This window comes from Anabrus simplex, chromosome 8 (genome assembly GCF_040414725.1).
Source record: "Anabrus simplex isolate iqAnaSimp1 chromosome 8, ASM4041472v1, whole genome shotgun sequence".
Taxonomy (NCBI): domain Eukaryota; kingdom Metazoa; phylum Arthropoda; class Insecta; order Orthoptera; family Tettigoniidae; genus Anabrus; species Anabrus simplex.
The window spans coordinates 145,126,130-145,153,035 of NC_090272.1; the positions used below are offsets into that span (position 1 = coordinate 145,126,130).

Consider the following 26,906-nt stretch of genomic DNA (forward strand, 5'->3'; position numbering starts at 1 on the left):
GGTCGGATAATCGAGACTCTACTGTATATGAATTTTGAAAATTGTTACAGCAATTTCTCTTGGTTTCACCTTTCCTATTTACTATGTCATTTGTTGCAGATTACACTGGAATTTTCCTAAATAATGAAATCTATTAAATTAATCTCTATATGTTAACTTATGTCCTTATTTACATCTGAAAGAATAAATATTTCTTGTCTAAATTTAACATTTACTTGTCATTTAGTGGACATCCTTAAATAAATCAATCTGTAAAATAACCTCTATAAAATAGTCCTTATCCTAAAATCGTAAAATTATAAATAATAAATATCAATTCATAAAATAATATATAACATCTATAAAATTAGTTATCCTTTAAAATGTTTCTGCTCTCTTCTTTCTTCTTAAAGTCTGCTATAATTTTCTAGACCTCTCATAAATCAGAATATCTTCTCTTAATCTCGTCCAATTCTTCATTCCATCTAATTTTTCCAAAAATTAAAATGATGTGATATTGTTCTGAACCCAAACAATATGTCCTTCTTCCTTCCTTGTTGTCAATCTGCTAGTCTGCTACTGGTTACGCGATGACCATGCTGTAACATAAAATCAGTTTCATGGTCCGTATCGCACTTCAATAGATTCACAATTAAGTACTTATTATTTTCCACCTAGTTGATACAATGATTGCTTAAGGCAATTTAATGGTTAAAAGTGGCATGTTTCGTATTTTATCAACATCTTCAGCCACATAACACTGTTTAGATGAAAAATATATAAAAATTGACGAAGTAATGCTTAAGAGGAAGTGTCCTTAAAATTAACATAAGATTGACAACATTAAAACAAACAAAAACTCAAGAGAAAATATATAAATTATTACTACAATTGAAAGCAGTTGTCAAGGAAACACTTGTACAATATTCCATAGAGAATATGTCCTAAATGAATATTCTTTTCTTAATAATTCATGAAAAAAGGTCAAATTATAAATTATACAGTTTATAAGTAATTGTCGAAATGAAGAAAACCAGATATCACAATGTGGTTCTTATTATTAATGCAGATGAAAATATAACTAATTCCTAACTGTCAATTCTTATTAAGCCTGCTTTCCTTTGGAACAGTAACTCCTGTCATTCTTTCACAGTCTTGTGTCTGGTGTAATACTGATGATGCGTTCTTCCTTGCTCTTGCACCTGAGGAGGTGGAGGTGCAGGGGATATAGGTGTGTCAAGAACCTCCTTGCAGCCACCTATAGCTTCAACTGAGGAGGAATAAGTTGTAGGGCTATCTGTAGATGGAGAAATACCAATTCTTTTTTCGTGATCTTTCTCAAGCATTTTCAAATATACTAGAATTTGATAATATAAAGGATTCAGGTCGTAGAATATAAGAATCCTTTATATTATCAAATTCTAGTATATTTGAAAATGCTTGAGAAAGATCACGAAAAAAGAATTGGTATTTCTCCATCTACAGATGGCCCTACAACTTATTCCTCCTCAGTTGAAGCTATAGGTGGCAGCAAGGAGGTTCTTGACACACCTATATCCCCCGCTCCTCCACCTCCTCAGGTGCAAGAGCATGGAAGAACGCATCATCAATATTACACCAGACACAAGACTGTGAAAGAATGACAGGAGTTACTGTTCCAAAGGAAAGCAGGCTTAATAAGAATTGACAACTAGGAATTAGTTATATTTTCATCTGCATTAATAATAAGAACCACATTGTGATATCTGGTTTTCTTCATTTTGACAATTACTCATAAACTGTATAATTTATAATTTGACCTTTTTTCATGAATTATTAAGAAAAGAATATTCATTTAGGACATATTCTCTATGGAATAGTGTACAAGTGTTTCCTTGACAACTGCTTTCAATTGCAGTAATAATTTATATATTTTCTATTGAGTTTTTGTTTGTTTTAATGTTGTCAATCTTACGTTAATTTTAAGGACACTTCCTCTTAAGCATTACTTTGTCAATTTTATATATTTTTCATCTAAACAGTGTTATGTGGCTGAAGATGTTGATAAAATACGAAACATGTACCACTTTTAACCATTAAATTGCCTTAAGCAATCATTGTATCGACTAGGTTGAAAATAATAAATACTTAATTGTGAATGACCATGCTGGTCGCTTTCTAACCGTCAAACTCTTCAGCTCGACTGGTTGCCAAAATTTAACCTTGACCGAAGTACAGTAGAAGTCCGCTATAACGAGTACGGCATATAACGAGAACTCCGTTATAGCGACGACTTTTTCCGTCCCTTCAAAATTCCTATATTAAACTGTGTATCGTCCTTCGGTTACAGCGAGAACCCTATCACTGGCGCATCCGTTATTACGAGCGATTAAGCTTGCGTGCGTTTTCCGTTACCGATAATTATGCACCACAGCGATGATATTGCATGCGATCGATTACCTTCGGCATCATTTCCTCGCTATGTGCACTAGCGATTTCTCTCGTCGACATTCGTAGGCGATGTCGGAGTCGATTAGTAATACCCTCGACAGCTGTTCCGTAAAGAAAATTCTAAATGAAAGAGAACATATTTTCGTAATAAATGCGTAAATAACGTGTCTGATAACGGTAGTTAAATCGTTAAAAATTAAGGCTGACTAAACGACCGCTTAATTTTGAGGCTAAATACTGCACTTAAGTAAGAATGGGATACACCTCGAGATATGGCAGAGTGCTGAATTGATTTCAGAGGTTAGTTCATATTTTGTCGCGCCTGGTTAAATTACGGAAAGGCTATTATGAAAATTTATAGCGAGAATGTTATAATTTCTCTACTGGTGCTTGAAGTGTTTTTTCATCATACGTATAGTACGATTAAGTTAGGATACGTAACGCTGTTTGAATAAGAAAACTGAAACGTTTGCAACAAAATGCGATCGATCATCTTCGGTACGGTATAGTTTTTTGACTTTGTGCATTTGCGAGCTCTCTCGTTGACATTCAAAGGCGATGTTGGAGTTGATTAGTAATACTCATCGACTGCTGTTCTCTAAAGAAAACTCGAAATGAAAGAGGATAACATGTTTTCGTAATAAATGCGTAAATAACATGGCCGATAGCAGTTGTTAACTCGTTATAAATGAAGACTGAAGTAAACGATATCTTAATTTTAATGTTATATACGGAAATTAAGTAAGAATGTGATACACCTCAAGATATGGCAGAGTACATCACTGATTTCAGAGGATATTTCATATCTTCTCCCGTTTAGTTACGGCTATTTACATGTAAATTTTTCGTGAGGAGGTTATTTCTCTACATGCATTACAAATACGTTTTTATGATAGGCTACATATACGGTTATGTTAAGTGACGCTGTTTGAAGAAGAAAGCTGAGGTGTTTGCCACATAAATCTCTGGAGTGATACTGTATTTTTCCGAATCCAAGACTTTTTTTCTCAGAATCTCATGCGAAAACTCAAGGGTTGTTGCATTCGCGGCCTAACAGTAAGTTAATGGATACCACTAGCAACTACCGCGGTAACCACGCTGCTTCTTGTCACACGCTCATAACTCGTTGACAATAAACGACCGCCTCTTTACTACACATCGCTAGCCGCGACAACCGGTTGTGCAGTGCCTGTGTGTTTCTCAAATCTGCAGAATGGCATCAAAACATGCGACCCTTCGAATTCTTAGAATAGCCATGGCTACTCAGTGGCAGAGTCATAACGCGTCTATTGTACTTGACGCTTAGTAAAATTAAGGTTTATACACAGCAGGAATATTTTCGTGATGGATAGTCGTATTGTAAAGATAGTGGAAAAGGTATTGCCGGCAAATTTTCTACGGGTTCTAGTCGATATTATGATGCCAATTTTAAGTTAATGTTTATTAAACACTCGGAAATGTAGAACAATTGTGCAGCCGCAAGAAAATACGGCATAGGCCTAACTAAAGCAAATATTTGACGTTAGCGTGAAGACAAAGAGCTAAAAAAATGCGTACTGCACAAAAAATGCATTCAGTGGTCCGCAACAAGGACGCTTTAAAGAAGTCGAAAGTGAAATTGTGAGGAATGTGCACGAAAAACGCAAGGGCGGAATGGCCATACCACGGCGCAATAAACTCGTTCGTTGACTTTCAACGTTCGCGATTAGGCCTATACATCGCTAGCCGCTGAATTTGGCCAAACCCGACAAGCGAGACGTGCGTGTAGCGGTAGCCGGTTATATCTGACGCTGCGTAAAAGTAACAGTTTTATAGATAGCAAGAATAATTTCCTGATGGATCGTTGTATTGTAGAGACGCATGGAATAGGCATTGCCGGAAAATTTTCAACAAGTTCTCTTCGATATTATGATGCCAATGTTAAGTTAATGGCCCTTAAACCCGCGGAAATAAAGAATAATTGTACAGCCGCAAAAAAAAAAAAAAACACCACGGCGTGACGAAAGGCAATGTTCAGCATTTAAAAATAGTCTAAAATGCGTATGCCTACTGTACAACAAGGCATTCATATGATTTTACACACTTCTTTTTGAGCCTGATTTAAATTTTTTGAAAGGAAAAGTGGGGTTCATCTTGGATTTGGAGAAATACGCTACTATATTTTTTTCAGAAATAAATTAAACATACACTTTCACCTAGTATCGGATTACGAAAATTAACAAACATGTAAGCCGTAGTGTGGATATAATCTGCGGAAACACAAGTTTTGAACAAACTGATTGCCGTTTCATACCGATTTTAATGTGCATGAAGGGTTTTCCGACTTTTATACGAAAATCGGATATAACGACAATCCGTTATAGCGAGTGAATTTTTCGCTGTTGTGAATTCTCGCTATAACGGACTTCTACTGTATTCTTGTACTAGTTTGAATAAACAAACGTGTTCTGCTCTCTGCTGTCAATGACCTTGTTAGGCAGAACACGTTTGTTTATTCAAACTAGTACAAGAATACTTCGGTCAAGGTTAAATTTTGGCAACCAGTCGAGCTGAAGAGTTTGACGGTTAGAAAGCGACCAGCATGGTCATCGCGTAACCAGTAGCAGACTAGCAGATTGACAACAAGGAAGGAAGGAAGGAGGACATATTGTTTGGGTTCAGAACAATATCACATCATTTTTTTTTGGATAAATTAGATGGAATGAAGAATTGGACGAGATTAAGAGAAGATATTTTGATTTATGAGAGGTCTAGAAAATTATAGCAGACTTTAAGAAGAAAGAAGAGAGCAGAAACATTTTAAAGGATAACTAATTTTATAGATGTTATTTATTATTTTACAAACTGATATTTATTATTTATAATTTTACGATTTTAGGATAAGGACTATTTTATAGATGTTATTTTACAAATTGATTTATTTAAGGATTTCCACTAAATGACAAGTAAATGTTAAATTTAGACAAGAAGAAATATTTATTCTTTCAGATGTAAATAAGGACATAAATTAACATATAGAGATTAATTTAATAGATTTCATTATTTAGGAAAATTCCGGTAAAATCTACAACAAATGACATAGTAAATAGGAAAGGTGAAACTAAGAGAAACTGTTGTAACAATTTTCAAAATTCATATATACTTGTTATATTATACCATTGTACCATAGTCCAAGGATCAATTTAATGTTTGGCATTGCTGAAGAAGAGAGCGGTGGCTCTCGAAACATGTACATGTACGGTAATTAAATAAAATAAAATGTATAAAGTATTGACAAGGCGGTGAAAATATTTTTTACAGAAATTAGAGGAGCACTTGGCGAGTGCTAAGTTCTTCCAAGCCGTCTTGTAATTCCGACCGGCGAAGGGAGAAGTTCTCTCCTCCAGGTGAGGGGTCTCTTGACCCCTCCTCCGATATGGTAAGCACTGTAACCGTCCAGGCTTCTCCAGCCCTACTAATTTAATATAATATCATTTTACGCAATATCATTTGATATCAAGTTTATCCGCCATCGGCAATTATTCGTAATAACATATTTATTCAACGTCAATCATTTGTAATCAAGGCCTTTTGGAATCATATTGTATATATGATAACATCGTTTTATTATTTAAATTATTATATTATGTAGGATAGGAATTCATTATGTTGTAAATACGGTCAATATGTTGAGACATAGTTGTTTTCATTTCATCTCATATTTGTGTATACGGAGGGTTATTCTTGAAGCTGGGGATTTTGCGTGACTCTTGGGTTTGGCGAAGGCAGTAAACAGCGACCCGCGCGCGAGGCTTGCAAGCTGGTCGGAATACATCATTGCCACGCCTACTGGACTCGACAAGAGAGAAGAGAAGGGGAGATGATAATGCGATCTACGAATCAGATGTTTTGTTATATAGAGATCTGAGATGAAGCTGTTACCAAGAGTGGGGGAGCCCGGTGATATTATCAAGTGCGGAGCGAGATACTGACGGATACTCCATCACTACTACTTCTACTGTGAACATCTACTTTGAAAGACGTCATTTGATTTTTGAAACAGTGTGTGGTCGCTCCACGACATAGTTATTTTTGTACAATGTGTTGTCGCTTCGATACAGTACTTAGATGCAGTAATGTTATCGGATCTGCGTGAGACGAAAGAAGCTTACGGCTTGTGTTATTTTCAGTAAATATACTGGACGAAGAACTATGTTTAGTTCAAGTCTGCGGAATTTGGTACAAGTCTGTACCGTATACAGAGTATAGCTCAGTTGGATTGAGATTTCTACTAATATGGAAAAATTCATATCTCTGAATTTTCTCCTCATACGATCAACGCTGATCAGTTTTTACAAGTATAGGGCCAATGTCTAATTTAAAGACTAGGCAAATAGGGAGTGCTAGTCCAGATAGCCCATACCATATCAGAGAAGGAAGGAAGGATGTCCATGGAGCAAATTCTACATCGAGAAGGAGAGAACGAGTAACCACGGAAACCAGATGACTTCAACGGAAGCTGCAATTGGTGAGCTTCAATTAGATAAAGCAAGCAATTAGTAAATTCAGTAAATTCTAAATCCCTCCACGCCTTAAGGAACTTTTCCGATTCATCTCATTTTTTTTTTGTATAATAAATTCATTTGTATTTTATATTGCGTTAATTTTCTTTCTTAAGTGATACTTAATGGTTAATTATTTAAAATCCTACCCCTGTGATTTAATTATAAGTCTCTATGCTAGTAAATATAAATGTTGGTTTACAGTTTTGTTTAAAACTGTAACCCTGGCGCCCAAACATTACATAGAGAAATGGGAAACCATGGAATGTTAATTGTTTCTATTTGCGTGGCAATTTGCGGGCAAGCCACAAATAGTTTATTTGATATTTATGTGTCCCAAGATAATAACTTTCACCTCACCAAGTGTTTTGATGAGGGGTTGAACAGTTACAGCACTTGGCTATTGCATTTTTTGGCTAGTAATCTTCAAATGTAGGTTTCAGTTCTATTTCTCTTTATCGCCGAAGCTTACCCGCTTCTCTCTCAGTCGCCAAATTTAAAATTAATATGAATTAGCCTTTGTGGCGAGTCACATCATGTTTGTTAAGAGACAGTTCCCTTTTTCTTTTGTGTTCTTAAATTGTGTTTAAAATGTAAAATGTTCAATTCCTTTTGGTAGTAAATGTAAATCGTAATTTTACACCTTGGGGCTGTCTCATAGTTCTGCTTCATCTGAGCATATTCCCATTTAGGACGGGCACCTTTTCTCAGAAGTATTTTTGAAGAGGTTGCCTCCTAAATGCGCTCTGAACTAAGATTATAATTTTGAATGTTGAGTTTTCTCTTCTTTCCGTGTATATTCCTTCTTCTTTCTTATAGTGTATAGTGTATTATAGTGTAATGTGACTTAAATATTGCGCCATGAAACTTGAACATTCTGAGAGATTTTCCTTCCTAAAATAATATAAAGTAGCGCCACTGTGTTTGTACATTCTGGGTAATTTTTCGTTATTATTGTTAGAATGATTTAAAATTTTAAAACGTAATATTGTTTGATCACATTTGCGTGTTATTTCCATCACAATTATTAAGTAAATTGTATTTTGAATTTGAATCACCATTGATTTCACTTCATTAGCACTGCCAATACCTTTCACCACCTGAGTATGGTCCTAGCCGCTTTCCACTATCTTTCCTTAGCCGATATGTTGTTTAACCTGATCGTTACTGTTTGTCTTCTTGTGCAAAATGTGTGTTCGTTTTCAATATCTTTGATTGTGTCTTAAATATTTTTAGCCTGCGTTAATTATTGTTACTATTATCATGTATCATCATTTCGTTCATTTGTGTTTGTGTGCAACAAAGTAGAGGTTACATTTTGATTTGTCAAAATTATGAGTTCGAGGTGTATGATCGTGAACCTTTCCTTCCCCATAAGGGCATACTTTCCCATGAACCTCACTCAATCGGGCTCCTTCACATTCCAATCCTTCCTTAGTTGTCGTTTATTAGACCTGTAAGTTATGTTTATAAGATATGAAACCGCCGCAACATTGTTCTTTTACTATTTCCCTATTTATCTTCTTCTTCTTCTTCTTATTATTATTATTATGTGCTCACGCTCATGGCCTAATTCATGTTTTTCTTATTCTAATTCATATTATTATTATTATTATTATTTTTATTATTATTATTGGTGTACGCGCTCCTCAGGTGCTACACCATAGATGGAAGGAAAACTTATCTGCAGCCTTGCTGATTTCTGGATCAATATCATGAAAATTTATCAGTTGACACAAAGAGAAGTTGCTTCTGGTAAAAGAAATCAGGCTTGAACATACACTTGAGCAAGAAAAATACATATTCTTCTCAAAGAGTTCTGCTCGTTAGACAACTTAAACTGATGAATATTTCATTTTCGCGACCGCATTGTAATCAAAACCGTCTTTCAACCTATTAGGTCATGTCACGTATATTTAGTATGTATAAAAGAGATGTTAAGTACAGAACAAAAATGGCCAACCGGACACCAGTGGAATCTGAACCAACAACCTCCCGATTTCGCATTGGTTGCTCTACCAATTGAGCTACGATGGCCTAGGTCATCCTTGTTCCGTTGGAAAGGATCTAAGTTACAGGTTTGGCACTACTGCCATCGCACCGCAGAGTGCGTTCAAGTCGCCCGTTGTGGGCCAAGTCAATGAATATTTAATTTTCACAACCGCATTGTAATCGAAAATGACTTTCAACCTGTTAGGTCGTGTTACATACATTTAGTACGTGTAGAAGAGATGTTAAGTACAGAACAAAAATGGCCAACTGGACACCAGTGGGATTCCGAACCCACAACCTGATTTTGCGTTGGTTGCTCTACCAATTGAGCTGTGGTGGCCTAGGTCATCCTTGTTCCGTTGGAAAGGATCTAAGCTACAGGTGTGGAACTACTGCCATCACACCGTATGTATGTTCAAGTCGCCCCTTGTGGGCCAAGTCAATGAATATTGAATTTTCACGACCACATTGTAATCGAAACCGACTTTCAACCTATTAGGTCGTATTATGTACATTTAGTAGGTGTAGAAGAGATGTAAAGTACAGAACAAAAATGGCCAACCGGACACCAGTGGGATCCCAACCCACAGCCTCCCGATTTCGCGTTGGTTGCTCTACCAACTGAGCTATGGTGGCCTAGCTCATCCTTGTTCTGTTGGAATGGATCTAAGCTACAGGTCTGGCACTACTGCCATCACACCGTAGAGTGCGTTCAAGTAGTAGCACTCACAATCATTGAGACCGGGGCCGCTAAAATTGAGAAGATCAGGCCTTTCGAGAGTGCTGCTATTCTAAAATTTGAAATTCATTAGGAGTTTTCCACCACGTATCACATACATTTCATCTGGCATGCGTTTCCTCTCAAACTTAGATTCTCAAGTTTTTCGTTCTCCTCTTAACTATTCGTGGTAATGGTGATTCTACTAAGACAGACTGTCAATTCCGAATTTGCTACACAGTAATTTCATCATGTTTTTAATATCACACTGGAAAGATTTTAGACTAAGAGGTCCACAACCTCAATATAAACACTCACTGTTTGTTTCCATCTTATCTCATTTGTTTTCTTTCTTTTCTTCATAGGTTTTAACACACTTTTTAGCTTCAATTATGTAAAAATGCTAACTTTTTCACTGAAGATGTCTCAAACAAGTTGATTATTACTTCATCTAATGACAGAAATGTGTATATATTGAAATGTTTTTTTTAATTTCTGTCATGTCTCTCTTGTTTTTTCATTTGTTCCTTCATTATGTTTTTAACACATTTTTAGCTTCTATTATGCAAACAACTTTAACCCCCCCCCCCTTTTTTTTAACTGAAGATGGCTCAAAGAGTTGAAACGTATTATCATTTAGACTTTCACAGCCCGTGTAACTATTCATGAGTTGAAACATGTTTAACTTTTATTACTCCATCTAATGATGGAGTTATGTTATGTATTGAACAGGAGGACACATTAAATTTTCCTTAGTAAAGTTATTAAACATGCGGAATGAAGAATAATTGTGTAGCCGCAAGAGAATAAGTACTGTACAAGAAAGGCATTCATATGATTTCACAAAGCACTTCTTAAGCCTGATTTATTCTTTTTGAAGGAAAAAGTGGGGATTGATTCAGGGTCGTCTTGGATTCAGAGAAATACGGTAAATCTCATTTGTACATAACACATTTATACATAATTCAGTGTTATACGTCTTAATTTTCATTAAATGCAGTTTATCTGTACATAAAAAAGGTAAAATGACTTCACCAATGCAGGCTTTTCGTCTGATCTAAATACAGGCGAGTTAGAAATGGAATTCATTAGTCAGTATTGATGGTGGTGGGACATCAGCTGCAGATATCGGAGGGGTGCGGTAGTGTAACAAAGGCCGTGGGAAGTGACTGCGCGTTATTTAACTAAAAGATTATGAGTGAGTTGATTTCCAAGTCACAGAGTTTAAATAGTGCCCTAGATGTATGAATTTCTGTTGTTACCGAAATACAGGTGAATTAGGAATGCGATACATTAGTCAGCATTGTTGGCAGCAGGAGTTTATCCAGAGACATCGGTGCTGTACCAAAGGTCATGGGGAGTGTCCACATAGCATAAAGCTAAAGTAGAAAGATTACGAGACATACACGTTTCCATTTTAACTCTAAGCAGGTTATGAAAACGAGACATATTAAAATGATGCAAGAGAGCTGAAACTGGTTGTATTGAGTTATAAACTCTTTACAAGTTGCTTTATGTCGCACCAATACAGATAGGTCTTACAGCAATGATGGGATAGGAAAGGGCTAGGAGTGGGAAGGAGGCTGCCTTAATTAAGGCACAGCCCTAGCATTTGCCTGGGGTGAAAAATGGGAAATCATCCTTCAGGCTGGCGACAGTGGGGTTCGAATCCACTATCTCCCGAATACAATCTGCTGGTTGCAAGCCCCTAACCACACGGCCAACTCGCTCTGTGAATGAGTTATAAAAACTATAGTTCTATCAGTAGAAATTTACTGTACATTGCTGTCAGTCAGCCCTGGAGAACAGAAAGGGAAAAGTTACATGCTGGATGATAAAGTAAAATTTATACAAGAAATCGGCTGTAATCTACACAATCTAAAATTGAAATAGCTCGGCATTTAGGAATTGCTTACACCTCACTTTAACATTTTAAAAAAATTCCTAGTTATACAAAAAATCTGCTCTTCACCTTCATATAGTCCCTACGTATAACTCTGGTTCAACTGTATTCAGAAATGAACAACAATCATTCCAATAACACTCACGCATGCTAGTAAGTTAATATCGCTATTAAGTTACTAAATTGATGAACCTTATTTAAGCATTATTCTACACAACAGTGACATCCCTTAGGTTGTAGGTTCTGTTGTCTATTGCATTTCTCTTTCATGTTCACCTTACAAAGTGCTCAATATTTTTTAACCAACCTGATATGATAATTCAACATTTTATTAAACAGATGAACAAAAACTCACAAAAATGTTAACAGTTCTTTTCTTTTTCTTGATGATTTTAACCAATGTTATATAAAATTTTCTTACCAACAGCTAATGCTTGAAGTTCTTCTTCTGTTTCAAAATTCTCCACCGTTGTAAGACTCCCTAGTGAGTTGGAACTCCCAACGGTACGATCATCAGCATTTGATTCTTCATCATTATTAGAAAGAAGCGCCGATGAGGATTCGGTCACTGGGAAGCGGTTGGACAGTGAATCATTAGCAGAATCACAGCGATATTCTGCATAATATACAGGGGGGTGAGCTTCCTGTGGATCTACAAAGCAAATCCCTGTAATGCTATCAATATTAAAATAAAAAGATTGAACAGCTATATCTGAAAATACAAAATTATATTCAAGGGAATAACATGTCTGACAAACATTCAGTGTATCCAGCTGTACAATAAGAAATAAAATAAAATCAGCAACTCCTACAAGTTGTACGTTTATCATGATCTCTGTAATGAGCATTTCACTGAAACTAAATTTACTCTTAAAAAACACAAAATTGAGGGTGAGCTTCCTTACAAGAAATAAAATACAATTTAGGATAACTGCCCATCCAAACACTCCCAGAGAACTCCACATGCAACAGTAACTGAAATTGTAACACCTATCCTCAACCCAAGTTTTCTTTTCTCTTATTCGCATAGCAAAATCAACCATGAAATTCTTTGAACAGTGAAAACAACTGAAGAATATACTGCATCATCAAAAATAAAAAAATTATACCAGTTTCAACATTAAGGTACTGAAGGTGGCAGCTGAATGTTCAAACAAACATGTAAGTAAACAAAGGGTACAAATTCCCATACATTACTTAACAACCAGCCCATTGCAGTCAAGCATGCGATTTTGCTGTGAACACATTTCATAGCATAACTGTCACATTTTTTTATGCCTTTTCTTTTTTTAAGGGAAAATATATAGTGGTGACCACTATGCAAAGAATAAGCTAAAATGGTAATGATTGGTCACATCAATTTCCATGTAATGCAGTATGCGAGCAAGCGCTAAACACATCTACAGGGTGTATCAGAAATTATACCGACAAAAACTCAAGGCTGCCGTTTGTGTTGTATATAGAATGATTGTGCATTCGTATTGGCAGAGAAAATTTTTCTTTTTGAGAAGATGGTGTTACTTTGTTACTTCCAGACGCGCAATTCAAATTGTCGAACTCGCCGTATTTGTTCTGTCAAGGAGGGATGGGAAGAGAAGTGAAGTGTATGATAGACAGGCAGAGATAGAGATTATGCTCTGTGAGAATGCACAAGTTTCTTGCTCATACAGCGCAATCACTTCCCAGTTCCAGTAGGCAATGTACTGTACAGTTGTTGCTGTTGTTTTTAGGTTTATATTAACTACTAAGTTTGTGGTATAAATTGGTGAGAATGGCTCCGTTTCAGTACAACAACTAAGAAATGGCTGATATGCAACTAGCCTATGGCACAGCAAATGGCAATAAGAGAGCAGCCGCACTGATTTATGGCATCAGCACCCTAATCACCATCTTTCAACCTTCATTGGCAGGCGACTACATGAAGGAGGGTGGAAAATATCATCCCTCACATGACAGTAGTGGGCACATTTTAACATCGTGTTAGCATCAATATTTGGGCCGGCATTGTTGGTGACTTATTTCTTTGAGCCTATGTCCTTCCTCCTGAACGGTGAATAATACTACCGTTTCTTGGTAGAATCACTGTCTGTATTATTGAAAGATGTTCCTCTGGGTATTCGACTACGAATGTGACCGTGTCATGATATAACTCCATCACATTACTCAGCATGTCACGCAGCACTTAAATGATTATCATCCAGGGAGAATGGTAGTTAAATTGCCCCCATGCTCAGCCAATATAATCCCATGGACTTTTCCTCTCAGGTGAAGAACAAGTGGGGGGGGGGGATATTGAAGATTTACTGTAATCAAACCATTGGGCGTATTGTTTCTTTCGTTCAGTAATTAATTCCTTTTAACATGTTGCGAGTAAATAAATCTTACATAATAAAGAATGTTACTGAGACCAACAAACGAGAGGAGAATGATTGGATGCATTCCTTGATTGACAAATGTGTCATAATTACTGTGTGTTCTTATACTGTGTGTGTAATTACACTTAATTAACAAAGTGTGGATACTGCCTGTAAGAGACAAAGACAATATACTGTGAGAGTCAAAGAAGGAAACTCTTGCATTCGCGGAGAACATTATCATATACACCACTTCCCCTCCCTGAAGTTTAGCAGCGGGCAGCGATTCGCGCTCTGGCACAGCAAATATGGCAGGTTTATCAATTTGAATCACGTGTCCAGAAGTAACAAAATAACCTCATTTTCTCTAAAGGAAAAATTTTGTCCGCCAATCCGATTGCGCCATTGTTCTTTATACAACATAAAGAGCATCCCTAATTTCTCTTTTTGTCAGTAGTTCGTGGTGTGGGTTACTGTAGTCACGCCCTAGTTTGTGAATCGTAGGCAATGGTTGAGTGGTCTAGGAAGTGGTCTTGAGAGTCGGGATAACCCCAACTGCTTCACTTGCTCGCTGTCATACTTCAGTCACAGTGTAATTGACTTTACCGGACCTGCAAGTGAAATAAACAAGCAAACTTTGTATGTGGAGGGCATGGAAATAAATAATACAGATATGTAGTTTTACATGAGGTGAAAATCAATGTTGTTGACAGTAGTTTGACCCCTGCAGAGAATATTACTTTTAACATGATCTCAACAGACTACATAACCCATAACATCAGTGTTAGATGAACAGCTGCTAGAATCAGCTGTAACAATTTGGCAGTCATCAGGTGACTTGCATACAATATTCATTGAAACATATGACGTACTGAAACAGGAGGCCTTTGAGTGGTAGCACAGGCAATATCTTATGAGGTAAGACTAGCACCGATTTTACTGAGATTTGCCTTAATCGTTGATAATTTATTGTCTTATAAATTAACAAGTTTTCAAAGTTATGCATGATTTATGTTTTTAGCCTTTCTACTTACAGGATATTAGTAAAGGGACTTCTTTGCCTACCAACATTTAACCCTCATTTACGCCAACCTCTGAATCTGTGCAAGGATTACCTTTATCAGGGTCTCCCTTACGCTGAAGACTTTTTTTTTTTTTTTTTTTTTTTAATTTTAAGTTTCTCTTACTGCTTACCCTTTTCTATGCTGACTGTCTGAGATTCATTTTCTACCAACAGGCAATGAAAGAGTTTACACTCATAACACAGCCTAACGAAAAGATGCAAAGTCACCATCAAAAAGCACTTTCGTACAATAAACCACTAATCAATGGACATTGCACACTCAAATTATAAATGTACACATTTTACGAGAACATTTCTTATCATTCTATGTTGACCAACTTCCGGTTCTCTCAACTGCAACATGGGAAGCCAGGTGACTGGTGACAAAATATCCCAGCAGTTGGTTGCTTCTAAGAATTGTACTGGAATGTGTATGCGACTGTTGCTTGGGTGTTACTGTGTATATTGCTTGTGTATTAAGCAACCGATTGGAAAATTAATTATGCAGTTGATCAGCAAATTTATTTGTTGAAATGTTACATAAAGAAAGATAAATAAACAAGATGCATAAGTAGAAAAAGAAACGTTTTAACTGAAGATTAACTCGGGGATATTCAGGTTGAGGTTAAAACCAAGTCCCAGAAAATCACTTCATTGTCTAGTGCAGGAAACAAACATATCCATGGGGTCAGCCCACAAAGCAAGTAGACTGCTGAAATTTCAACCTTAGAAAATAATTTTTGCGCAGAAACGATAGCAGACGTTTTGGCACAAGAATAATAATTGGTTTAGTGGAAGTGTTTACCAATGCGCTAGAATGGACCTATAATACATAGAGTGGCTAGCAACTCGATTAGCGCTCGGGCGGAGGCAAACAGTATGATATAAATGTACCAAAGAAAGACAACAGCTGTCTGAGTAATCTCATATGTGTGTCAAGTTCATCGTTGACAGAAATTATTTATAGTTTGGGTTTATTTATTAAAGCGTGAATATACCTGCATTCTGTTTTGCACGCTTTTGTTCGAACAAAACAAAAAAATTATCTTATTTCAGGTAACTTTAACATCTTATCTATTATAAGAAGGCTACATATATTTTAAAAAATCTTAATTTTCACCACTATAAAGCACAAATTCTCGTTACAGGTTCTCACTAAAAGATAAATAGCTGACTAGGCAGTGGGTGAATAATATGAAGAAAGGCAAGCGGTATCCAACGCAGAAAAGTACTCTCTGTTCAGAACATTTTGAAGAGCATTGTATGTGTGTGTCAAACCCTTGTCCTGTTTCTCTATGGGGTTGAGTGTGTAGTTAATGACAGGAGATGTTTGCTGCCAAAGGCATTATGAACAATTTACCTAGGTAGAATTGCTCTTCTCATCCACATGTAATATTGGAGGAAACAAATAATCCCAATGTAGAGCAATTCAGATCAGCATACAGGAAGTGTTTAATGGGATGGACTGATTCATTGACCACTGCAAACTGTAAACCACCAGAAAGTGGTGTGATTATCTTACCTTAGTACCGGTACTGTGTTTCCTTCTGGAGACAACACCTCTATTAATCATTATCACTGTGCTACAAATTAGGAGTCACTCACCAAGTACTCTGAAAATGTTGTTGAGTAGCCTACATAGCAGGAAGTTTCATCCATGAGGTGGAAAAAAATTTAAATACCACGACTCTGTGAAGGTTATGTTTGCTCAGCATTCCAAAGAGAAGAAAGGACTTATTGCCTAGAAAGATGTAAAATGTATCTTTATCCAGCTCATGATGTTGTGAAATTGGCATGTGGCAGAAAAAAGTCAGTTGCAGAACAGTTGTCTTTACAGTAATGATAATTTATTTACTGCTACGGGGTTAAGTGAGGAATCCCAATATGCCAACATGACAAAGAAGTATTTTAAATTAGATTGCACCACAGATACAGCGCTATTAAGCAAAAACTGGAAAGAGAAACCATGAGGCAGATCTTCCTTTCATGGGACAATGACACAGAGCTAGAAATATGTATCAGTTCATGTTTCGAAACGCGAAATGTGACTATTACCAGATCAATATAAAATTCAATTTCTTTATTGAAAATGTTATTTCTAGTGTATGTTATACAAATATTTACGTAGAAAGGTTGCCTTTGAAATGAATGATAATTCATTAACGTGCGTTTTATTTTCTTGGCTCTTTAGAAATGCATCCAAATCTGTAATCATGTAAGGTAGCCTCTTCTGTATGTTGATAAATAATTGGAAATGTATGAATATCTCCACATCTTTGTGATTAAACATTAATCGATTTAATCATTTTCAACAATATGTTGCTTCAAGAAAAAAAAGAAAAAAAAGATGTTACGTATTTTGTTTCTTGTTACAGTATGTTATAGTACACTGTGATTCTGTAGTGATCCTCTGCTTAAGAAAAACTAATATGCCTCAAATAGCTACGCTTTCCATCCTATATTTTCATCAATTCATCTAACTGTTATACCTAATGAATAAGATATGTGTAAAAGTGTCTCATTTTTCAGTTCTGCTCCGCACTCTCTTACACAGTGCTCCACGTACATGGTGGTCGCCACTTCAACTTTCTTCAAAGATGGCAACGTAATAGCCACTCTATGTATTAAACTGTCGGAAAAAAATATCCAAGCACCAAGAAGGTGTTGTGCTAGATTAACGAACGTTGGTAGGCGTGTTTATACATCTGAAAGATGACGTTGATTCAACTTTCCCTCAAGTCGCATTAGCGTGGTGCTAGTAACGGCCCCGTGATGTAGCATATCAGGTTTGCATTAAATACTATACTGTGTGAGAACATTAGTTACCTGTGAGATCGGACAGAATGACTGAGTGGGTCGAGAATGCATTTACGACAACGAAGAGGGCAGTATCAACAGCTCACTATGGTTGAACGAGGCCGTATAATAGGGCTATGTGAAGGTAGATTTTCCTTCCGCACTATTGCAGAATGACTTGGCAGGAATGTCTCCAATGTGCATGCGTGCTGGCAGCAGTGGTCACAAGAAGGTATGCTCGCAAGAAGACCGGGCTCCGGACGTCCCCGTGGCACCACCGAGAGGGGAGACCACCGTGTTCAGCATATAGCTGTGTTGCAGAGGACTGCATCTGCAGCAGCAATTAGAACAGCAGTTGATACCACAGTGATGCACTGAACTATTCAAAATCGGTTACTTGAAGGACAGCTCCAAGCCAGACGCCCTGCGGCGTGATTTCCATTTACCCCAAACCAACGCTGTGTGTGACTTCAGTGGTGTCAAGTGAGAGCTTATTGGAGGATATAGTGGAGGTGCATTGTGTTTTCCGATGAAAGCCGGTTCTGCCTTGTGTTCATTAGGAGGAGGCCAGGTGAGCACTTGCATTCCAGCTGTCTGCAGCGTTGATACAATGGACCTATACCGGGAGTTCTGGTCTGGGGAGCAATTTCCCATGACAACAGGAGCACTCTCGTGATTATCCCACGCACCCTGACTGCAGATGTGTCGTCCGTTTGGTCATTCAACCTGTTGTGCTGCCTTTCATGAACAGTATTACCGGAGGTGTTTTTCAACAGGATAATGCACACCCTCATGCTGCTGTTGTAACCCAACGTGCTCTACAGAGTGTCGACATGTTGCCTTGGCCTTTTCGATCCTGCAATCTGTCCCCAATCACGCATGTATTGGTCATCATTGCATGACAACTCCAGCATCATCCACAACCGGCATTAACCGCCCCTGTATTGACCGACAAAATGCTACAGGCATGGAACTCTATCCCACAAGCTGACATCCGGCACCTGTACGACACAATGTATGCACGTTTGCATGCCTGCATTCAACAGCCAGGCGATTACACTGGTTATTAATGGACCAGCATGGCACATTTGCGACGGCTTTCCTTGTGCGGATATTAACTTGTAGTCTTGTATATTTAATCAATTAAATATGTTGCCTCGACAAATATACTACCAAAATTTCCATATTCTACACTCCTTATTTCATGGTGTTTAGATATTTTTTCCCTGTCAGTGCATATTCTAGCTTGTTGGTGTTTTATAAGGGAAATCTTGATCCACAGTTAATGTTTATGTCTGACTCGGCACAATTCCATCTTTCTGGACAATAAATTCTCAAAATTAGTTCACAAGTCTTATTATATCTTCAATAGAGTTAACATAATGTATTATTAAACAAAGCCTCCACGCACAACAACCATTGTCCTTCAAGATTCTAGAAACAGAAGAGCTTTTTTTCTAGCATCATGCTTTGCATCAATGTGTACTAAATTTATGAACTTCTTGAGAAGACAGCGTGACTAGAACTCAGTTATCTTTAAATGGGAAGCAGCATCTCTTATGAGCCAGCCTATATTGATTTCCATGACCAGCAATTTTATGGATTACTTTTACAACTTTTTAATGTTATACGGCGCACTAGACGTTTTTTGAAACTCTATTTTTTAACATAGTGTAGCGCCTCTCTCGATTCTTAAGCCTCCACGCGCAACAATCACCTTCCTTCCTTCAAGTTCCAAACAACAGAAGAGCCTTTCTAGCATCCATGCGTTATTACATTTACAAATATCTTAGGAAAACGATGTGACTTCGGCTCAGTTGTTCTTCGAATGGATAACAGCATCTTTAAGGAACCAGTATATATTGAATTCCTTGACCAGCAACTTAAGGATTCCTATCTTTAACAACTTTTTAAATCTGTCTACGCATGACACTTGGCTATCCAGATTGATGTACCAGTACGTAGTTCTGTGGTACACTGATTTGTTAATTATTATTAATTATCATTGTTATTATCATTATTGCTGCACTTTATTATTGCATACAGAATTATACACAGTATATCATTTTGGCACTATCACAATGCTATATTATACTATTTCAGTACACTGGATATACACTCCTTAAACTTATTTTCACACAAAACTCTATACAGTACTTCACAACAATAAGCTTTCTACCACAGATCAAACAAATAAACTTGTTTCCTCTTCTTTCTAATCGTGTCTTCCTGAATGCAGCCCTGAGCTGAGTATATTAGTTCAAGAAGAGTGGAAGAGTTAGATTTAATGGCAAGTTGCTTTACTTCACACAAGCACTGTGGACCTGTTCATGGATTCGAATCTTGTTTTGATCTTTATTTTCTTGCTCGTCTCCTTCTTCCGTCTCCTCCTCTTTCTTGGCCTTTCTCACTGCTAAAAGGGCTGTAGCTGATTAAAAAATGTGTTGTGTCGAAAATTGTTCATCACTTCGAATGAAGTTCTCTGTCTTGCAGGGAACCTTTCTTGCTTGACACAAGCTGGATATTGCCAATGCATTTTTAAGCATTTCGTTCCACCATCCATATTATCACTTTCCCCAAACAGGTGCAGCAGTTGTTCAAACAATGACAGTGATCATATCAATACCAGAAATGCACAAATATAGTGCATATGACCACATCATTTCCTAACATTTTCCTCATTGTACAAGTAGATTTTACAGAATTCCTTCATTTTTTGTTTCCGTTTCCATGTTATACAAAAGAAAGAATGTTATAATGCAGTAAGCTACGCCGGGACCAAGAAAATATTCTGTAGTGGACAAGTTTCTGCTTTTTTTTTTTTTCAAGTTCCGCTTGATGTAAGTGTAATGGACTAGTATGACAACGATGTTATGTACGACAGGTTATGTTGGACTTTCATCATCATCATCGTCGTCGTCGTCGTCGTCATCATCATCGGTTTGCCCTTCCGGCGAGCCGGATAGGGTGTTCGAAAACGAGCGTCTTCCAAAGTTGCCCATTCAAAAAGATTTCATTGTCCATGATAGATTCCCAATTCCATCCTCTTCTCTCCACATCTTCCCTCAGTTGGTCCATCCATCTTCTTCTTCTTGGTCTTCCAGCTGGTCTTCTACCTGTTATTCTCGTTTCCAAAGCACATGGTAACCTTGTGCTATTCATTCGTTTAACATGCCCAAACCATTTAAGTCTAGATGACCTAAGTCTTTCCTCTATCGATTCATTTAGACCTAGGTTACATTGGATCTCATCATTTTTCACGTGATCAAGTCGTGTCTTCTGGAGGGCTGTTCAAGAAATTTCATTTCACAGGCTTGAATCCTACTACAATCCTTTGATGTTATTGTGCAGGTTTCCAGAGAATATGTAAGGATGGAAATTAAATATGACTTGTACAGGGTCATTTTTGTTCTTTGTGGGACCTTCTCATCCCATAGTAGGTGTCTAACGATACTGTAAAAGTTAGAGTCTTTGGTTACTCTGTTTGTTATTTCTATCTCAGCTCTACTATTACTAGCCATTATGCTTCCTAAATATCTGAATTGATGTACTACTTTAACTTGGTGGTCCTGTTTTTTTTAATGTTGCATTCTATATTATGTCTGCAGTTGCAGTTGCTTTCAAAACGAATGTACAGACTTTATTTGGTATAAATCATGGTCGTATCATTTATTATTTGTGTGTTGTATGATCTGTCTTGTGTAACAAAACATGTGAGGTTATGTCACGATACGTCTGGTGTATGAATATTAAATGACTTTATTTAATGTAAGAACATGTAATTAATAATATATAGAATTTATTATTACCTGTATATATGATGTATAAATCTGATGTAATGTTGTGCAACACAGGGAAAGAGTCTAGAACAACACACCTTTTGTCACTAGAGTTTTATAGAATGTTCTATTCATTTGTACAAAGGTTACTGGAGATTCCAGAAGATACGAGAAAACATGTTGTGTCATATTTTTCTAGAAGCATGGCCAGGTAAGGTATATAAAGAGACAGTCGTGGGTAGTGGAATTAAGTTGTTAATGAAAGTCGTTAGTTGAATTAAATGTCGTCCCCACTATGGCAAACTAGCGAAAGTGACAAGTAAGGGAACTTGTAGTTCGAAAGTTTTGGTCTAAATTTGATTATTTATAGAATGTCTACCCTTGTACAAAGTCTCATATCTGCAGCTCATTCTGTATGGCTAACACATAAAACCAATCATTAAATATAAAGATTGATTTAACATGAGTAATCACAACTTCTGTCACCTCTCCTGATTTTTTTTACAATCTGCAGATTCGTTAATTTGCCAGAGGAGGGACAATGTGTAAACTCATGTTGTTATTTTTTTGTGTTGGTAGTCGGTTGACATTTTAATGTGGCAGTCAAGTGTTTGTTCAAGATGGCGGTTCATTAATGTGTGTGTGTATAATGTGTATATAATTTGTAAATAAAACAGTGTACACAATTGACAGCATCTAATTTGTGCGTCTTTGTGAATACGATACTCTTTGAGCACGTTTTACTGTATTGCTGAAAGAACAATTTACAATGACACACTAGATGTTTAATACTGGCAGCTCACAGGAAGTGTTGAATTTCTAGCAACTAAAAGAAAAGGTTCAAAATATTCTCCTGATGCACATGCTTCTGGCCAAAGCCTAACGTAGGTACAGCCACAGTGGTGACACCTGGGGAGCGGGAACCAGAGAGCGGATCTTGGTGTAATGTCCCAAATTACAGTTTGCTATGTGGGAACAGTACAGAGTTCTTTTACCATGTATGACAAAGTAGGTTATATTTCTGCCACGGCAGGAATGAACACGCGATCTTCAGGTTATGGGTTAAATGCAAAAAAAAAAATTTTAAAAATATATTAAAAAAAACCCCACAGTGTTGCCAACTCACGAACACAAAAAGTAGCTAAATTTTATCAAAAATATAGCTAAAAGTGGCTCAACTTTCAGACTGAAATAGTTTCAGAAAAGGCATGATGAACTCACCCAATTATTGAAAAAATAAAAAAATAGAAAGTCTCCTGATACTGCCCTTCATCTCCAACAGCACTATTAGAGGTAACAGAAGATACAGAAGCAGTATTAGAAGCAACCGCGAAAGACTGTGCTGCTGTAGTGCCAATTATTTTAAGCACACTTATAGGGAGTTTGTATGAATGGCAGCAGCTATTGGTTCTTCTGGGGCCAAAACATACAAGCAGAATGGCATCTAATGTTTATGTCAATTTTGTTTCTTGACTTTGATTTTATTATATTAACGTGACCAAAGAACTGTTCTATGTCAGCATTTGAATACGGTAGTCTTAATAAAGGAAATGTCAAGATTACAAGTTCTTGATAAGAATTTTCTTCACTATCATCTACCTCAACCGTAACCTCTATTGTTTTGAAGTATTTTGCTACAGTAAAGGCTCGTTAATTCAAAGCCGTTGGGACGCAAAAATTGGACTTCGATTTCGCTATTTCGAATTAACCAACAACTCGTAATTCAGAAATGCCAACCCTTGCGGCATCACAAAATATTCTAAGACCTATTAATGCATGCAATTAACCTTGATCGACAGTTTAAAACTTTCAAATGCCATGAAAAAAAAACCTTTTCCCAAAATGTATCCATCAAGGTGCATTTACAGTATTCGAATAATGCACTCGGATAACTCACTGGCAAACATAACCTCATGCAATGAAATAAAAAAATTAAAATGATTCAATGACGAGGAGAAATTTATACTGGCTCTGCTGTGCGAGTGCTTTATTCACTGGATTACTGTACTGTATGCATTTTAGATGCCCTGTACTAGCACAGAAAGTACCCAATGCCCTCTAAACATCATGGCTTATCGAACTTTCCTATGATGAGGGAAGGAAGTCTCTCGCTTCCGAGTGCATTGCAACACAGTACAGTCACCCCCACCCTTGTATGATTTCCCGGCTGGCACTTCTCTCCTTTAAAACCCTAAGTCCGTTTGGGCTCAGCATTAAAAATTTCAAAAATGCAGTTTCATCGGCACTGGCAATATTGTTCGGTGCATATGAATTGATTACTGTATATGAGCCACACTTTTTCGCCAACTGTCGGTATCGCCAGTGTTCACGGATTCTTCATCTCCACTAGCTGCCTGCAACGTGATATTATGGCTTTAAAACGTTGAGTACAAAAAAATTGTGATTTCAATCGAACGTAGCAAATATGAAACACACTGTAGACACACCGAAGTGGGTGAAAGTGCAAAACGCTACCCCTGCACGTTCCAGAAGACGCATTTTATCATGACTTGGAGAAATTTTGAATTTACATTACTCTGTAAAATACTATTTTTAAAAATGTAAAAGCAGTTTTGAATTAAAAGTCTGAATTGTGGTAATGGAACCAACATTGTTCTTCTAATTACTAATTATCTGTATTTCGAATTGAACAATTTAAATAACATGCGAAATCGTACTTTATGTTTCCGGGAACGAGAGCTTCTTCGAATTAGGTGAGATTTTGAATTAACCGATTTCGAATAATCGAGGTTCTACTGTATTTGGTGTAAATAATATTTTTCCACTGGGTTACCAGTAAGTCAACAACACCAAGATCACATGCAATATCAACAACTGAATGTTTCATTACTTTCAGAATTTCCCTAACAACAACAAAATGCTTGTCATTTTTGTAGTACACTAGAGTCCTGTTAATCCGAACCCCGCTAATCCGAAAGTCCAGTAAATCCGAACTGAAATATTCAATTTTTTTAAAATTCTCCTTATTGAAATGAAAGAACATATTATAGAATGAAGATTTACTTGCATTTTATTAGTCATATTTTACTAGAATAATTCAATGTAAATATAATTACGCATTATAAACCATCAATCACTGGTCGTTTATATTTACAAAGTCTGTTAGTTTCTTGTGCCGTAGTGATTGGGACCTACTCGAGGATGCAGTGTTAAACCAGCGTCTCATAAACATCACATTAGTGGGCATAGCAGCGGAGTGTTGCTTGACGTAGCGTGCGGCAAGTTCTAAGGCGTCCATGGCATCTGAATGTGATACTAGTTGTTCATTGTGATCTTCTTCGTCATCACTCTGGTCCTCGTCAACTCCAGATTCTTTCTCCACCATAGATACAATTTCTTGGTCTGTTTGTAATTGATGACAGTCAGATTCCATCCACTCGCTAATGTCATTTTCTTTGACGTTTTCTCCTCTACGGGTTCTTAACTACCCTACTGTAATTTTATACAGTATTTTATTAATGTAACTGCTAAAGAATGGACATTTCAAATTACAGTATGTGCTGTGCTGTATTGTAGAAACTATTTTCCTGGCACCTAGGCGTCTCCGGAAACCGTAAAAGTAGTTAGCAGGACGTAAAAACAATAACATTATTGTTAGAAAATATTTTCCGGTTAATCCAAAAATATCGTAATCCGAACAGACTCCGGTCCCAATTAGTTCGGATTAATGAGACTCTACTGTATTTATATTGTGTGGAAGGCATGACCACAGTTCATCGGTCAATTTTACAGTAAAATGTTTTCATCTTTGGCGTATGTTAAACTCAATGTCAGTTATGATACTATGCCTATTTTCATTTAGGGACGATTCAAAATCAGAAACAAGGTATTGTTTAGTGTCCAAATAACCTTCAAATGAGTGACTAATGGGTAGATTCTTGATGTAGAAATCAAAACACACCCACACAACGATTTTATTAATTGAGTAAGGGCATTTATTAACTTAGTACGGTCAATACTTTCTTCCTCAAAGGCTTTATTGATTTTCCGAATTTCAACCAAAATTGGTTTCAAATTGTTGTGGGTGTAAAAGATAATCATTTGTTTTGGTAAAATATGTTTATTTGTTGGACTTTAAAAAATTGACTGTGTGTGTAAAATGGTTAAATTGGTTTTATCCTCAAGATTGACTGTGTGTAATATTTAAAAGAGAATTTGATTGGTTTTACCCTCAAGATTGACTGTCTGCAATATTTAAAAGAGAATTTGGTTGTTTCCCTCAAGATTGACTATGTGTAGTATTCAAAAGAGAATTTGTTTTTTTTAACCCTTAACTATGGACGTGCGGTCAACATGACCACGGTGGAAAAGTAAACACGTGCCACACCTCGCTTATCGCCCTGCCAGTATATTTGCTTGCAGTACCTTTCTATTTTAAGATGACCTCTCCACTGTATTTATCTTGAAAATGAAAAATGAAAACCTACAACCTGTTTTCCAGTCTTAGACTGGGTCAGGAATGTAATGAATGAAACATATATAGGCTAGTATTACAATGGGGTCGCCACTCCCAAGGTGATTATTAATGAGTGATAGATGCAATGAAATGATAATGGAGAGTGCTGCTGGAATGAAATATGACAGGGAAAACCGGAGTACCCGGAGAAAAACCTGCCCCACCTCCGCTTTGTCCAGCACAAATCTCACATGGAGTAACCGGGATTTGAACCACGGTATCCAGCGGTGAGAGGCCGACGCGCTGCCGTCTGAGCCACGGAGGCTATTGTATTTATCTTATCTGTCATAAATAACCGTGCAGCTGCGATAAGAAGCTGATGAGTTTCGTAGCGGCCTGGGTGACCGCACGTCCATGGTTTGAAGCAGTCTTCAGTTGATAGTGCTGTGTGTAGCAATGAGTCAGCGTGCAGGTACTTCGGCGAGTGTCCGAACATGTGATGCAAATTACGAAGGAACAATTACCGAGAGGTTTGAAGAAGACATGAGTGATGTGGACGATGGTGATAGTGAAATAGAGAGTGATCACAATACCGATACTGAGACTCAAGGAGAGGGAGAAGAAGATGAAAGTTCCGCGCTACTGCCTGATGATTCATGTTCTAAGTGTTTTTATGGTAGAAATAGGTACAAATGGTCGTCTGCGGAACCTCCACAGAATGTGCGTACACCTCGTCACAATATCGTGATTCACCTTCCCGGTTTGCGCCCTTCAGCTTGAGTTGGAAACAGTGTGGATCCTGTTACGGCATGGACACTAATATTTAGTGAAGAAATGGTAAACTTACTAGTGCGATGGACAAATGTGAAACTCAGTGCAATGAGAAGTAATTACCGAAAGTCTACCCGACCAGAATTACAAAATGTTGACGCAG

The 26,906-nt window shown here is 37.1% G+C and overlaps 1 protein-coding gene across 1 annotated transcript in view; it reads right to left on the minus strand.

Moving 5' to 3' along the window:
* Positions 1-26,906, minus strand: part of Pask (PAS kinase) — a 453,665-nt gene that overhangs the window by 22,648 nt on the left and 404,111 nt on the right. The window contains exon 20 of the mRNA XM_068229079.1: positions 11,985-12,215. Within this exon, the coding sequence (XP_068085180.1) occupies positions 11,985-12,215 (231 nt within the window). The remainder of the gene's footprint in view (positions 1-11,984; positions 12,216-26,906) is intronic.